The sequence below is a fragment of the Lampris incognitus genome, chromosome 7 (assembly GCF_029633865.1).
Source record: "Lampris incognitus isolate fLamInc1 chromosome 7, fLamInc1.hap2, whole genome shotgun sequence".
In the NCBI taxonomy this organism is placed as follows: domain Eukaryota; kingdom Metazoa; phylum Chordata; class Actinopteri; order Lampriformes; family Lampridae; genus Lampris; species Lampris incognitus.
Genome location: NC_079217.1, coordinates 54,333,603 through 54,347,538, shown reverse-complemented (window position 1 = coordinate 54,347,538; position 13,936 = coordinate 54,333,603). Strand labels below are relative to the sequence as shown.

Below are 13,936 nucleotides of genomic sequence, written 5' to 3'. Positions count from 1 at the left end.
AGAGAGAGAGAGAGAGAGAGAGAGAGAGAGAGAGAGAGAGAGAGAGAGAGAGAGAGAGAGAGAGAGAGAGAGAGAGAGAGAGAGAGAGAGAGAGAGAGAGAGAGAGAGAGAGAAGAGAGAGAGAGAGAGAGAGAGAGAGAGAGAGAGAGAGAGAGAGAGAGAGCATGTGTGAACCGAAAGTCCCCCCCCCCCCACACCCGCCCCCGCGCGCCGAAGTGTGTAGGTGAGGCTTGGTGACGCCACAGCGGGGCTGGCTCTGAGCCGCTCGCCTCGCGTTCATAGACGGATGTGATAAGGTAGCGCCGGGCGTACCGTAGGAGCGACGCGGCCAGGGTCGGACCATGGCGGAAGAAGATGACAAGAGAATTCGGATTTTACAGAGCCTGAGGGGGAAAATATGTAAGTTTAACCGTTTTTTTTGGGGGGGGGGGGGCTTTTTCGAATCGCGCTTTCGCGGAGCGGAGACGTCCGGAGGACAAGAAGGAGGAGGAGGAGGAGGAGAAGGAGGAGGAGGGGGGGAGATTTAACGACTGGCGAGGGAAAACGAGGGGCGCGGTGTTTATCAACACAGGAACTGGTCGGTCGGCTCGCGCGCGGGGAGTTAGCGTGAGCGACCAGCGCGAGCTTTGTCGCGAATGATTCATTCATTTGGACGCGGCTCCGCGAGCAAGCTGGCCGCCTTTTTTTTTTAAATCGAGGACGGCTTTGCGCGAGCGGCTCATCTAACCGGCCGCGTTGTCGCGAGCCGTCCGGCAAAGCTAGACGAGCTAGCGTTAACCCCCCCTCCCCTCCTCCTCCCCGGTGTTTACTTCGTTGTGTCGGCGGCAGATAGCCGCGCCGCTCCGGTAAGCTAACGTTTCCCACCGCGTGTGTTCTCGGGCATGGGGATGTTGCGTAAGTCAGGTGAAGAGGTGGGAGATTAATCGTCCACCGGCTCATCCAGCTCCGGGAATCCGCGTTCACGTAGCCGATCGCCTCGCTCTTGTGTAGACGTTCGTCTCTTCCTCGTTAAAATCTTCTCTCTTTTTTTGCCGCCTTTCTCTCTCGGCGTTTAGTCGAGGAGAGAGTTTGTCCCGTTTACCTTGACGACCTCCATTCACGCCTGACGCCCCGCCGCGAGACTTCTGTTTTCTCTCTCGGGGTGCGAGTCGCTGTAACCCACCTAGGGTCAAAGTTCACCCTGCCACCCCCCCACCCTCCGGAGGCTAGCTTCAAGTGTTGGCTAACGTCCGATCATTTCCGAGTTCCAAACCGCCCCGTCTTTACTGTATCTTGTGATATATATCATTGGTCGTAGGTGATTGAGGGCAACACTTATTCCGTCTCTTGTCTGTCTGTCTGTGACGCACACCACCACCGCCATAACTTGACCATAACGGTGTCCCAGTCGACTGAGTAAATGGTTAGTTTTAAAGTTTCCCAATTAACTTTGCTTTTGTTTTCAGATGAGCACAGGCACTGTTTATCTTCCTGGAACTGAGATTTTATTTTGAAAATTTCCACGCAAAGTTTTTTTTTTTAATAGACACCGTTGGGGGGAAGTCTGGAATCTTTTTGCCACAGCCATTAGTTTGCTGGGAGGAAACATGAGTAGGTTTTATTGTGTGAGGAAATTTTGTATCTGTCCGCAATGTCAGAAGTGATACAGGTTAAGTGCAAGGCTGAAAGTATGCGCAAGATAATAAAAATGGCAATTGGCAAGACCCAATTTCAGTTTCACTACTATGAATTAACAAAACCATAAGCAGAACAAAATAGAGGAACTACGGTGGCATGTAACTGAGTTTGCCTTCTTACGAAACTTCATTCTTCCTCGTTCAGCAGAGGGATACTTTGTTCTTTTTTCTACAGCTTATATTTTCAAAGGTATCAGTAGAGGTGTTTGTTATTTGAATACCACTTTTATTCTTACAAACAACTAGGACAACAAAACAGCCAGTTGGTGAAGGTGACGGTCGGCAAGGTAGTCCTTCTATTAGAGGGGCCATGCTTGATCCCCTGTGTAGTCACACCTGTCAAAATATTTTTGAGCAGGATACCTACAAGTTGCCTTCTTGAAGGGTGACACATTAGCTGGTTAATTTTCCCCCTTTGGGTGATCTTACAAAGGTAAAACAGAACATAAGATTGCTCTCTCTCGCAAATCCTTTTGATTCGCCCTATACCTTGGTTTACGTTGCAATCAGTCAGAAACAAATTTATTTTTTTAAGTGGCACTCATCAACTGAACTGGACACTGCACGCCCACTGCTAGTGTCCAACACCTTTACCAATGAAGTAAGACAACTCTGTACTGGCAAGTAGTAATCTTAAACATTTCTGTTTGTCTTGCAGCTCAGTTCAGCTTCCTTTAGGTCTGTTTTTGTGTTTATTTTCTTTATATTCACCTACAACCGCAGCATCCAGTGAAATCAGTATGGCTCTAACAGAGACTGCATTTTCTACCGAAGGAACCCCACCTCTTCTAATTTTTAACCCCCCCCCCCGAATTTTACGTGTTTATGCATCCGTTATACGCTGCTACTATTCCGTTTGTTACATTTACAAACGTGTTCTTCACAAGCAATAGAGTTAAACTCCTTGTGCAGTATGACAACACTTACTGTTGCACATACTGCATGCATTTAAACTAATTCTGATGCTCAAAGACCATGCTACTTCAGTCTATCATAAAGGTTGCACTGTCGTAAATAAATAAGTCAAGTCAATTTTGGGACACTTAAAAATGACACTACCATGTTATTAAAAATGTACAATTTTTACTACATATCGAATGTCTATAGCTCAAATAGAAATGCACATGTATACATAAACCATTTCTGAATGTCAATATACACTTAATTAGTCCACAACTGTTTCTTCAAGAAACAATCCGTAAAATATGTCCATTTCCATTGGCATCAAAATAGTGCACTTTAAGACACATTGTCCACTTATTTGAATCATGCACATCAACACAGACTGGAGTGGTAAATTATGAATGGTATGTTATGAGGACCCCCCAGACATCTTGACTCTCCGCAGTCAGTATAGTCGTGCAGGTAGTCATGTAATTTACCACAAGAGCTAGTATTGGGCCTCCCATCTGCTAGTTGAATTGTGCTGTGTATGACATAGGTGGAGAAAAGTGATTGCAGGAACATGTTATTTTTTTCCTATTTTTATCGCTTCTCCCCCCCTTTTATTGAAATATTTGTTAGTTTGTTTTGATGCATTTCACGACTTTCTCATGTATCGTTTGGACAGGTAGTCCTGTTTTTCTGAGACTTGACATATAGGAGATGGAGTTAAGTGTGTGGGCAAATGTATACTGTACTTCTACCAGATTATCTATTTAGTGACAGCTAGGTGATAAATTAGTTGTAGTTTTTTCATTGGGTATTATAGCCATAGATCATTATAAATTACGTGTTAATGAGCTGATCTGGCTGTTCTTACCATTTCCAGGCTTAGTATGCCTTTAAACCGCTAGGAAAAATATCAGCCACAACCCATGCCTATTTTATAATCCACCTGTCTAATTCTGACCTACTGGGAAGTTATTGATGGACTACAGGAGAGTCACAGTGTTGAGTGGCTGTGAATGGTTTGGGCTGCCAGTCTGCCACTTTGCTGGGCCATCCAAGTAACAATTGCCAAAATTCTGCTTGAACTGCACCTCTTGCATTATTGAAAAAATATCTTTCACACTAAAGAATTGTTTCTTTTGGTGATCCAATCTAGATAGGACTTTTGGCATTTGCTCCAGTTCACATTTGTGTGCAGCAACACCTAACAGCAAGCTCCACATGAAGAGAACAGGGCTGTAAATTGGATTGGCTGTTACAGCAAACCACAGATGATAATGGTGGGATGTGGTGGATGTGTGTGTGCATGCGTGCGTGCCAACTGAAACACCAGCTGAATTTTTAGACCAGTTAAAATCCCAACAGCTAGTTTACTTACTAGCTAACTTGGCGCTTAATGATGCCTTGATAAGTTGTCTTTCAGTTGCAGACATGAAGATTGCTGCCCTCTTAAGCAAACGAATTGGAGTAGGAGGAATAGGGAAAGTTGTTTCGGGATGTAGTGCTTTTATTTATTTCATATATTCATCCATCCATTATCTGAACTGCTTATTCCGCTCTCAGGGTTGCGGGGATGCTGGAGCCTATTTCCAGCAGTCATTGGGCGGCAGGCGGGGAGACACCCTGGACAGGCCGCCAGGCCATCACAGGGCTGACACACACACTGTCATACCTAAGGACAATTTAGTACAGCCGATTCAAGTTTGGACAACCCCGGGGTTCGAACCCAGGACCTTCTTGCTGTGAGGCGACTGCGCTAACCACTGCACCACCATGCGGCCTCATGTATTTATAGGATATATAATTTCATTCTTTTAAACGTATTCTCAGAGACCTTAATGGCCAAATATGTCATTGATTATCATAGCAAAGTGGTCAACTACAGGCAATAGTGAATTCTTCAGTTAAAGAATTGCATCAGCAGGCAGTTATACGTGCTTGATGATACTGAGGGAGAGGAAGGGAGACCCAAAAGGATGAGCACATTATAGATGATGCTGTTAAAATTATACAGAAAATTACTCAGGACTGAGCACTGGGATGGTGAATTTGAACTAAATGACGAGAGCCAAAGCATAAACACTTGCACGTTGTGTTGTTGAATGTGTACGGGCACAGTTTAACCTGTCCTGAGTCAATTAGACTGACTGACTGAGACACTTTGTATATGTGTATTTTTTAAACTAATTCTGTTACATAACATGGAAGTGGCTTGATTGCATCTACTACCTATTTGTGTAACGCTGACCTGTTCCACACTGTAGCACAAATTTGGTATTGATGCTACACAGGACAAACACAGATCTGGATTTTATGTGTCTGCAATAAATAATTTGTGTAATTTGGCAATATCAAAGTGTTTAAATTATATGGTGAATGCATCTGAAATTGTATTAAATCACGCACTTCCATTATACTTGACCAATCACAACCTTTGAGGACACAACGTGCACGTGTGTGACCAAAACGAAAGAAGTCAGCTAGACAGGTGCGAAAGAAACTCAACATTGTGTTTTTGGGAAAACGTACCGACAAGTAAAGTAAACAAGAAGGAATAGGTTCAATGTTGTAAGTTTCAAATGTACAGTAAAGCACTCTGCTGAAACAGAGATGGATAATTGTGATGAATATTTGTCATCGTAATAGGTAGTGAAATAGTAATAGGATGATCTTTTTTTTTTCATAATTATGCAGCCCAGCTACACAGGTTCACTTTTTACAACTGGCTTCCCAAGCCTCTCAAAAATTTATGGAAAACTGTGCTGTGCTGATGTTTCAAGCCAAACTACTAATCTGGCTCTGTGTGTGTGTGTGTGCGTGTGCGTGTGTGTGTGTTTTTCTCTTATAAGTGTAACACCAGCAATAGTGTAACACCAACTCTACCCTTGCGGAAGTGCTGAGGGAGGCATGGGAGTTTGGCCAGCCAGTCTACATGTGTTTTGTGGACTTGGAGTAGGCTTACAACCATGTACCCCGGGGCACTCTTTGGGGGGGGGGTACTGCAGGAGTATGGGGCACTAGGGCAGTTGCTACAAGCCATCTGGTCCTTGTATAACCAAAGTGAGAGCTGTGCCCGTATTTTCGACACAAAGTCAAACATGTTTTCAGTGGGTGTTGGTCTCTGCCAAGGTTGTCCCTTGTCTCCGATTCTGTTTGTGATATTCATGGACAGGATCTCAAGGTGCCTCCAAGGTGAGGAGTGTGTCCATTTTGGGAACCTCAGAATTGCATCTCTGCTCTTCGCAGATGATGTGGTTTTGTTGGCTTCATCAGAACGTGACCTCCAGCGCGCACTGAAGTGGTTTGCAGCTGAGTGTGAAATGGCCGGGATGAGAGTCAGCACCTCCAAGTCTGAGGCCTTGGTTCTCTACTGGAAAATGGTGGATTGCTCCCTCCGGGTTGTGGGTAAGTTGTTGTCTCAAGTGAAGGAGTTCTATATCGGGGTCGTGTTCACAAGTGAGGGTAGGATGGAGTGGGAGATTGACAGGCAGATTGGTGCAGCATCAGCAGTAATACGGATGTTGTACCGGACTGTTGTGGTGAAGAGGGAGCTGAGCCAGAAGGCAAAGCTCTAAGTTTCCCAGTCAATCTTTGTTCCAATCCTCACCTATGGTCATGAGCTTTGGGTAGTGACCGAAAGGGTGAAATCACAGATACAAGTGACTGAAATGAGTTTCCTTTGTAGGGTGTCTGGGCTCAGCCTTAGAGATAGGTCGAGGAGCTCAGACATCTGGAGGGAGCTCGGAGTAGAGTCGCTGGTCTTTAGCATCGAAAGGAGCCAGCCAGTTGAGGTGGTTTGGGCATCTGTTTAGGATGCTTCCTGGGCGCCTTCCTTTAGAGGTTTTCTCTTCTGGGCATGTCCAACTGGGAGGAGACCCCGGGGTAGACCCAGAACTCGCTGGAGGGACTACATAACCAATCTGGCCTGGGAACGCCTTGGGATCCCCCAGGAGGAGCTGGCGGGCGCTGCTGGGGAGAGGGACGTTTAGAGTGCCCTACTTAGCTTGCTGCCACTGTGACCCGACCCCGGAGAAGCAGCTGATGATGAGATGAGATGAAGTGTAACACACAATGACACAATTAGCTCTATAAATTAACCATGCTTGTGATTTGTAGGTTTTGAGTGATGTTAGAAAGGTGTTTGTCCTTTGTGAATCAGCAGTCTAATGTCACCATGGGGTAGGCTGAGGAAGTTGATGTTTTATGTCTTCAACCACATATACCACAAACTTAAGTGTAACTCCGCTGCATATGCTCTGCAACCTGCCCTGGCAAGTGTTGAGGTTCTCACAAGCCACTCTGAGGGTGCTGAAAATGAAAGCATAGCTACTTACAAGTGTACCACACAGAACTGAATTACATGTACTTATATGATTTAGATTAGCTTGTTTTTCTGGTTCAGCCACACTTTTAAAATTAGAACCTTGTTAAACAAATGCAATGAAATTGAGGTTGTTTTAAACCATAGAATTGGCAGAGAAAATCTAATTAGATAGCAAGAGTTGGGATTCTAACCATTGCAAGTATTAGCTGTTTCCATATCTGTGCCACCAGGGCTCCCCAACAGATTAGACATTCATTTCCTTATTTACTTGTTAAAGAATTTAATTTTCAGGCTCTTTTTTGTTATTTTATTTCATATTGAACAGTCCCAAGTTTTTATTTAGTGATTTTGTGTGGTATCTGTACTCTAGAGACAGTGCTTTACATAGTTGGCAGCAGAAGGAACTGTGTTCGTGCAAAACAAGAAACATTTGAGTTTCTTCATTTCAGAATTTTTTTCTTCTGCCTGTACAATATATTGATCACTATGAATCTATATACAGTTAAACATTGCTATAATTATGCCAGTCCTGACTGCAGTGACACTCTTTGCTTTGGCACTGTAGGTGAAGCTAAGAATCTGGGTCCAATCTCTGGCCCAAATCGTCTGAGGGACCTCTGTACCTTTTGCACCATCAGTCTTGATCAGGAGGTGGTTTTCCGCACCAAGGCAATTGACAAAAGCCTCAGGTAAGGTGTTTCATGAAGGACTTGAGTTTACTTATAGTGATGTTCCTAAGTGGAATGTATATGTATCACAGTATAAAGGCAACTTTTCAATGTAAGATTTTTATTTGAATTTACCAAGAAATAGAATTGTTTATGAAACTCTAATTAAGGACATCAGAACAAAAGGCAAAAGTTGCACCTACCTTACACTCCGCTGTAGCTAATACTTAATTTAGCTTGTAGCAAGTTGTGAACAAAAAGGCAAAAGTAATAACAAGTAATAAGTCTTGAGTGTTTGTTTTCTTTTTTTTGGGGGGGGGGGTTCTCAATATTAAATGTAGCTTTTCTGCAGAAACTGATACAGATGTTTAAATTGTGATTTAGTAGCATAAATAAGCTATGAAGGGGTGTCACTATGTTTGTGTTACATGTGTAACAAACATCAAACTAAATTAGGTATTAGCTCCGGGGGAGGGGGAGGTGGGTGCAACATTTGGACAGAGCCAGAAAAATGCAATTGGGTTTATACACCAAGTTGCCAGTTTACTACATACACCCCCTCACCTCCACAACAATGGTACATTCCAACACGTCATACATCACTTGACTGCAGTGTGTGGTATAAATTAGGCGGACCAGAGTTTCTATCATCAATTAGTGTTCAATTGAGCATTCGAATGGGCAAAATGGGTTACTTCAGTGACTTAGAATGTGGCATTATAGTTGGCACTAGGTGTGCCAGTTCTAGTATCTCTCAAATGGCTGCCATCCTGGGCTTTTCATACATAACAACCGTTTCAGGGATTTACCAAGATTGGTTAAAAAAAACTACCAGTGATCTGCAATCCTGCAGACGAAAACAGAGGGGTCAAAGGAGAATGGCAAGAATCATGCAAGCGAGCAGACGGGCCACAACCAAGCAAATCACATCCAGATTCAACATTGGTGTGCTGAAAGTCATCTCATAACACACCCCTTATAAGACTTGGTCTCGAACTGGCTATAACAGCCGAAGCCTGTCGGGTGCTGATGTTGTTGGTGAAGAACAAGAAAGCGTGTCTCTAGTGGACACAGAAGCATCAAAACTGGACCATTTAGGAGTGGGAAAAAAAAGTTGCCTGATCAGAAAAATCCAGGTTCCTTTTGGATCATGCTGATGGAAGGATCAAAATTTGATGCAAGCAACATGAGTCACTGGGGCCATCCTGTTTATCAACAGTACAGGTCAGTGGTGGCAGTGGTGGCAGTAATGGCGTGGGAAGTGTTTTTGTCATACATGTTGGGACCCCTATACCCACTGAAGATAGTCTGAACAGCATGACGTATCTGAGCATCACTGACCAAGTTCATCACTTCATGGCTAAGTTTATTCACACTTGGATGGACACTTCAAGCATGATAATGAATCATGTCACAAGGCACGTATCATCACCAAATGGTTCCAGCAACATGAAAGCAAGTTTTCATTCAGTGGTCTGCACAGTCCCCGGATCTCAACCCTGTTGTATATCTTTGGGATGAGGTGAAACGGGCTGCTTGCAGCAAGACTGTGCAACTGTCCAATTTGCAGCAACTGCATAACACAATCATTTCCACATGGTACGACATTCCTGCACAACACATCCAGTATCTTGTAGAACCCATGCCCATACGAATTTGTGCTGTTCTGAAGGCCAAAGGAGGCGCAACACGCTAGTAGATAAGTGAACCTAGTAATCTGGCAACTTGGTGTAAGTGCTATCAGATAAGCTTATACAAAAATGGTCAGTAAGAATTTTCAGTGTTATTTCTCTATCAGCTCAGACTGAAATAAAGCCAACCTTTCAGAAACCATTCTTGACATTTAAGGCTTAAAGGCCTTTTTTACTTCATCAATATTTGGGAGATATGGAAAGTCAGATGCCCATCTTTTTTAACTCCTAATCCTTTGCTAGACAGTTTGTGACTCTAACGAAAGTCTCACTGTCGACTCCCAGCATTTTTGCATCACTGCACATTATCACTGCTTTGATTGTTTCAGCATTCATCATTTTAACAATTATTTGGTAGTTGTTTTGAGGCCGAATTGTGTGTTTCACTGCCTTTCCTTTTTATTTGTAAGATATGTGATTATTATTTACAATTGACACACAATCTATGCAGAAATAAGTACTTGTGTGCTAATACATTGTGTGCTTTTGTCAATAATGTTATACTCAAGCAGCCAGCAGATGCTTAATGTATATTAAGTTATACACTTCAAACATGCTTTCTCTTATGTACTAAGTTGAGAGAGATTGGCAGGCAGTAGTGCATGCCCTTTGAGCAACTCCCAGATCATATTGCCCAGGTGTTCTTATTTCTTACAGAGACTTGTAATACACATGCCCTCATACAGTTAATGTGGCCTGTATCTGCTGGGATAGGGGTTGTGCAACAGCTATGACTGCTGACATAAACGTTGAGATGATATGATATGTTACATCCTGTTAAAGCTGGGGCTTTTTTTAATTCTGTTTAAAAATAAGCATTTATATTCAGAAGCAGTGAATAGTGTTTCACATTTATTTTGATAGCTGGTCTAATTTTGTCTAAGGATTTAATGTCATTTAGAGCAATGGTTTTCAATTTTGTGCTCAGAATCCCATAGTAGTACTGGTTTTCTATTCTGTCAAATAGTCAACTCTGTTCCCCTGTTTTGGCGGCTCGAAAAACATAAAAACCTGAGCTATGTCTGAAATTGCTCCCTATTTGCTACATAGTGCACTATATTCACCTTCCTCCATTTTGTTTTAGAGTCTGATTCTATTCTAACTGTAAATTTTGCTCGATAAAGTAAATATAGTGTGCTCAAGAATTCCCACAGAGTAACAGAAAATGTAGCATCCACTGTATGCTCACAATACCACAAATGCAATGCTTTGCCTCTTCACCGCTCCACTCATGCACACTTTTTACTGTCAAATATCACGTGACAGCACAAGAAAAAGCCACAAAATGACAATTCAGTCACATTCAAAATATCTATCAGTCCCTATGGAGGACCCTATTGAGTGTTTCATATGTAGGGAATAATGAAAGAGGGGACAATTCTGGAAACAACTCTTGTTTGATGGCTGGAATACCTGACAGAACAGGTGAATGTATTTGGACCCGAGGACTGGATTGACAACCACTGATTGACATTAAGATATTTGTTTTGTTAGGTGTTAAATGCATTTCTGTGAGGTGAATTTTTTGTTAAATGTGACCTAAAACCTTTTTTTGTAGTCTCCTATTGGGACATGGGGGTAACTATTGGGTCATTATTCAGGTATACAGTTCTTAGGGCAATTTTGGGAATTTGACTTAAAAAATTGCAACCAAATATGATAGGAAACCAGTATTTGTTGTAAAAGCCCATCATGGTGAACATGAAAGATCATGGAGTTGAGCTGTAATGTTGAAGTATCCATTTTCAATTTAAGCTCTTGAACATATACAATAGGCATGCCATTTGAGTTGGGAAATATTGAACAGATGCTGTCTAGAATAAACCATTTGATGAATGGGCACATGTGTACAACCTGTTCAGCAGTTAATGCGTCTACCTCCAGTATTACACTAAACACTGGTCTGCCTTCTCTAGGTATTTCACAACAGCTTTTGCTTCTCTCGCCTGATTTCAAATCTGTTCAAAGGGCTCCTTTTTTACAGTGTGTTAGGAAGTGTGTCCTCCCACGCTCTCCCTTGTATTTATTTCACTCTCTCACTTTTTCTTTGTCTCTGTCACTCTCAACTTCACTACTGTCATACGTCTTTATACATGTATTTTATCGTCACTCAATTTTGGCTTGTCATTTCCCCCAGTTTCTCTTTCATTCACTCTCCAATATAGTCTCGTATCTAGTGCTTTGAAAACACAATGAAGACTGCTGAATCCCTTACTTATGACAGCTGACCCACCGCATTAAGCAGGCTGTTCGAACAGTTTGTGATAGAGTGGTTTTACCTAACACCTCCGCACTGTTGGGAAAGGTTGGAGGAAAACATTGCAGGAGTATAGGTGTAGGTGTGTCTTTTGAGTGTGTACAGAATGTGCAAGCTACAAGTGCATAATTCAGTGTGATGTTGAGCATTAGCTGAAGGATGCGTGGGTGTATACACAGAACTGGATGTGTTGCCAAACCTTTATTGCGGAAGTGTCAGGCAAGATGTTTCACCGACCAAGACACATAAGCTGCTGAGAGGAAAGCGTCATTGCAGGGACAAATGAGCTGTGAGACTAACCATGGTCGTAAATGTGGCAACTTTTTGCCACATTTACGACCATGTTTTAAGCAGGCAAATGTGCTTGTGTTACATGCCTACATAATTTCCAAATAAAACATGGACACATCAGCATTGTGGTGCTAGTCACATAAGCTAATTTAGAGCTAGGCTTGAGAAGCAAACCTTTTTCTGAGCAGCATCCATCTTTTTACCATTCGCCACGTTATGAAGGAAAGCATTTTGAAGGAACCTCAGTGTCTTGCATGCAGACCGACACGAATTTACCTACTTTCATAAATGTATTGACTGCCACACTAAAGCAACCAAACCTGCATCAGTTACATTGAAATTGGCAAGTGTATTTTTCTTGCACAAATGAATGGCAACTACTTTTTAGTCTGCTTGGGGAAGGTTATTGATCTGCAACAAGCATGTACACAGTGCCAGCGCTTAACCTGTTGACTGTGTCAGATCAAGTTGTGCAAATCTTCTTCTGGCAGAGCCAAGTGGTACATATGCTTAAGTCCTTCTAGGTCATCCAGGACAGCCAGCCATATGCTGACAAGAGGGTATGCAATCTCTATGCTGATTAACTATATGTAGCACCTGCTATTTAATGATTGCTAATGGAAGAAGAGTTCCATTAGCAATCATGAGAAGTCTCTTTTTGTGAGCATTTAATTCATTTATTGACACTGTAGGAAGGATGATAAAGAAGCAGAATATAAGTTACATAAGAGTGAGGTTCTGGCGTGATTTGATCCTATGCTATGAGGATGTGGCTGTAGAGACGGGCGATGTAATCACTACTTCATCAATGTGCGCAGAAACGCTGACTGTCTTGAGAGACAGGATGAGAGACAGATATGGTCCAAGACCAGCTAGGTTGACACCTTTTTTGTGTTTGAAATATGTTGCAGCCAAACACGTTTGTAGTGGATAGTTTTACCTTCCATTTGTGTGTAGTTTCGAGCCACACACATTCAGTATATTGGAAAAAGTTGTCCTTAAGGAAAGATTTGATTCCAGAGTTTGTTTGCCGTTTAGTCTGTTTGTTCTCCAACAAGCGGGAGGATAATACCATTTTTTAGGTGATATGTGCCTTGCACGATGCAGTGAGGAGAGCAAATGTTAAGGTTGGGAAGAGAAAGGACAGAAACAAAATTCCTCCATGCCCTGCTAAGTCAAAAGGACACCCTGTGCTGTCCACCTTCTGCTCATTTAGGTATTTTTCTCCATAAACAAACACCATTCCCATTTAAAGGTAACCTTGGTTCATAGCCTTTATGGGGCAACTACATTGTATGTAGAATTTGGTTTGGTGTGCAGATGCTTTCACATTAAGCATTTCAGAGTAATGAATTTGCCTAAAGGATCAGAAGTAATGATAATAATAATAATAATAAATCAAACTTATATAGTGCTTTTCTAAAAAGTTGCTTTACAATAAACGGTGGTGAAACAAGACAACAGATAAACATAACACAGTCATACAGGGGTGGATGGGAAGGGGTGGGGGGCTACGAGAGAGAGAAGCGGCAGCCACACACGATGCCAGCAGTACTCTTCGGCTTAAACATATACTAAAGGGCAAGAAAAACAAAAAACAACAACACTGTAGACGTTGATTTTCTGTAGGGGTTTACTCCCATAGCCTATTCCTCTCCCGAGGTATCCACTAGGCAGTGGCACTATTTACCCCATAGCTGGGGGGGCTGGTTCATGGGCACTGGGGAATATCCACACACCGGTGGGCCTGCGTACCACACATCTAGGGGCCAGACCTCCTCCAAGTCCCTTGTAGTTCAGCCAGGGTCCAAGGTGTACCCAGTTACCATGTGTTACCACGAAGAGGCACTACATAGGGCTTGCTGTTGGAGAGGCTATGTACTGGCAGGGAGAGACTTACATGCTCGGTTCTCCTGTTCACATCTCTGCTAGCCAGCGGTGAAGGTTAAGCGTGAGACGTGACAGGCACAGAACACTACACCTACAAGCCAAAGCATTGTGTCATTCAGTCAAGTTTTTGCAGGTTTTCATTCCAACACAACACTATACCAGCTCATTTTTATGAGTAGCCTCCCCTCTGTGTGGTTGAGTGTGCTTATGAATGAAATCTGCTAGTGTAGTATTAGCTGGAATGAAAA

The 13,936-nt window shown here is 42.8% G+C and overlaps 1 protein-coding gene across 2 annotated transcripts in view; it reads left to right on the top strand.

Moving 5' to 3' along the window:
• Window positions 1-271: 271 nt before the first annotated feature.
• rasa2 (RAS p21 protein activator 2) overlaps window positions 272-13,936 on the top strand; it is an 84,485-nt gene continuing 70,820 nt past the window's right edge. The window contains exons 1-3 of one of the 2 annotated variants that reach the window (XM_056283292.1): window positions 357-399; window positions 5,814-5,972; window positions 7,457-7,580. In XM_056283292.1, coding sequence (XP_056139267.1) covers window positions 5,888-5,972; window positions 7,457-7,580 — 209 coding nt within the window. In that variant the 5' untranslated portion in view covers window positions 357-399; window positions 5,814-5,887. Of the gene's footprint in view, window positions 400-5,813; window positions 5,973-7,456; window positions 7,581-13,936 lie in introns of both variants that reach the window. The other variant, XR_008810510.1, reaches the window with a different exon arrangement.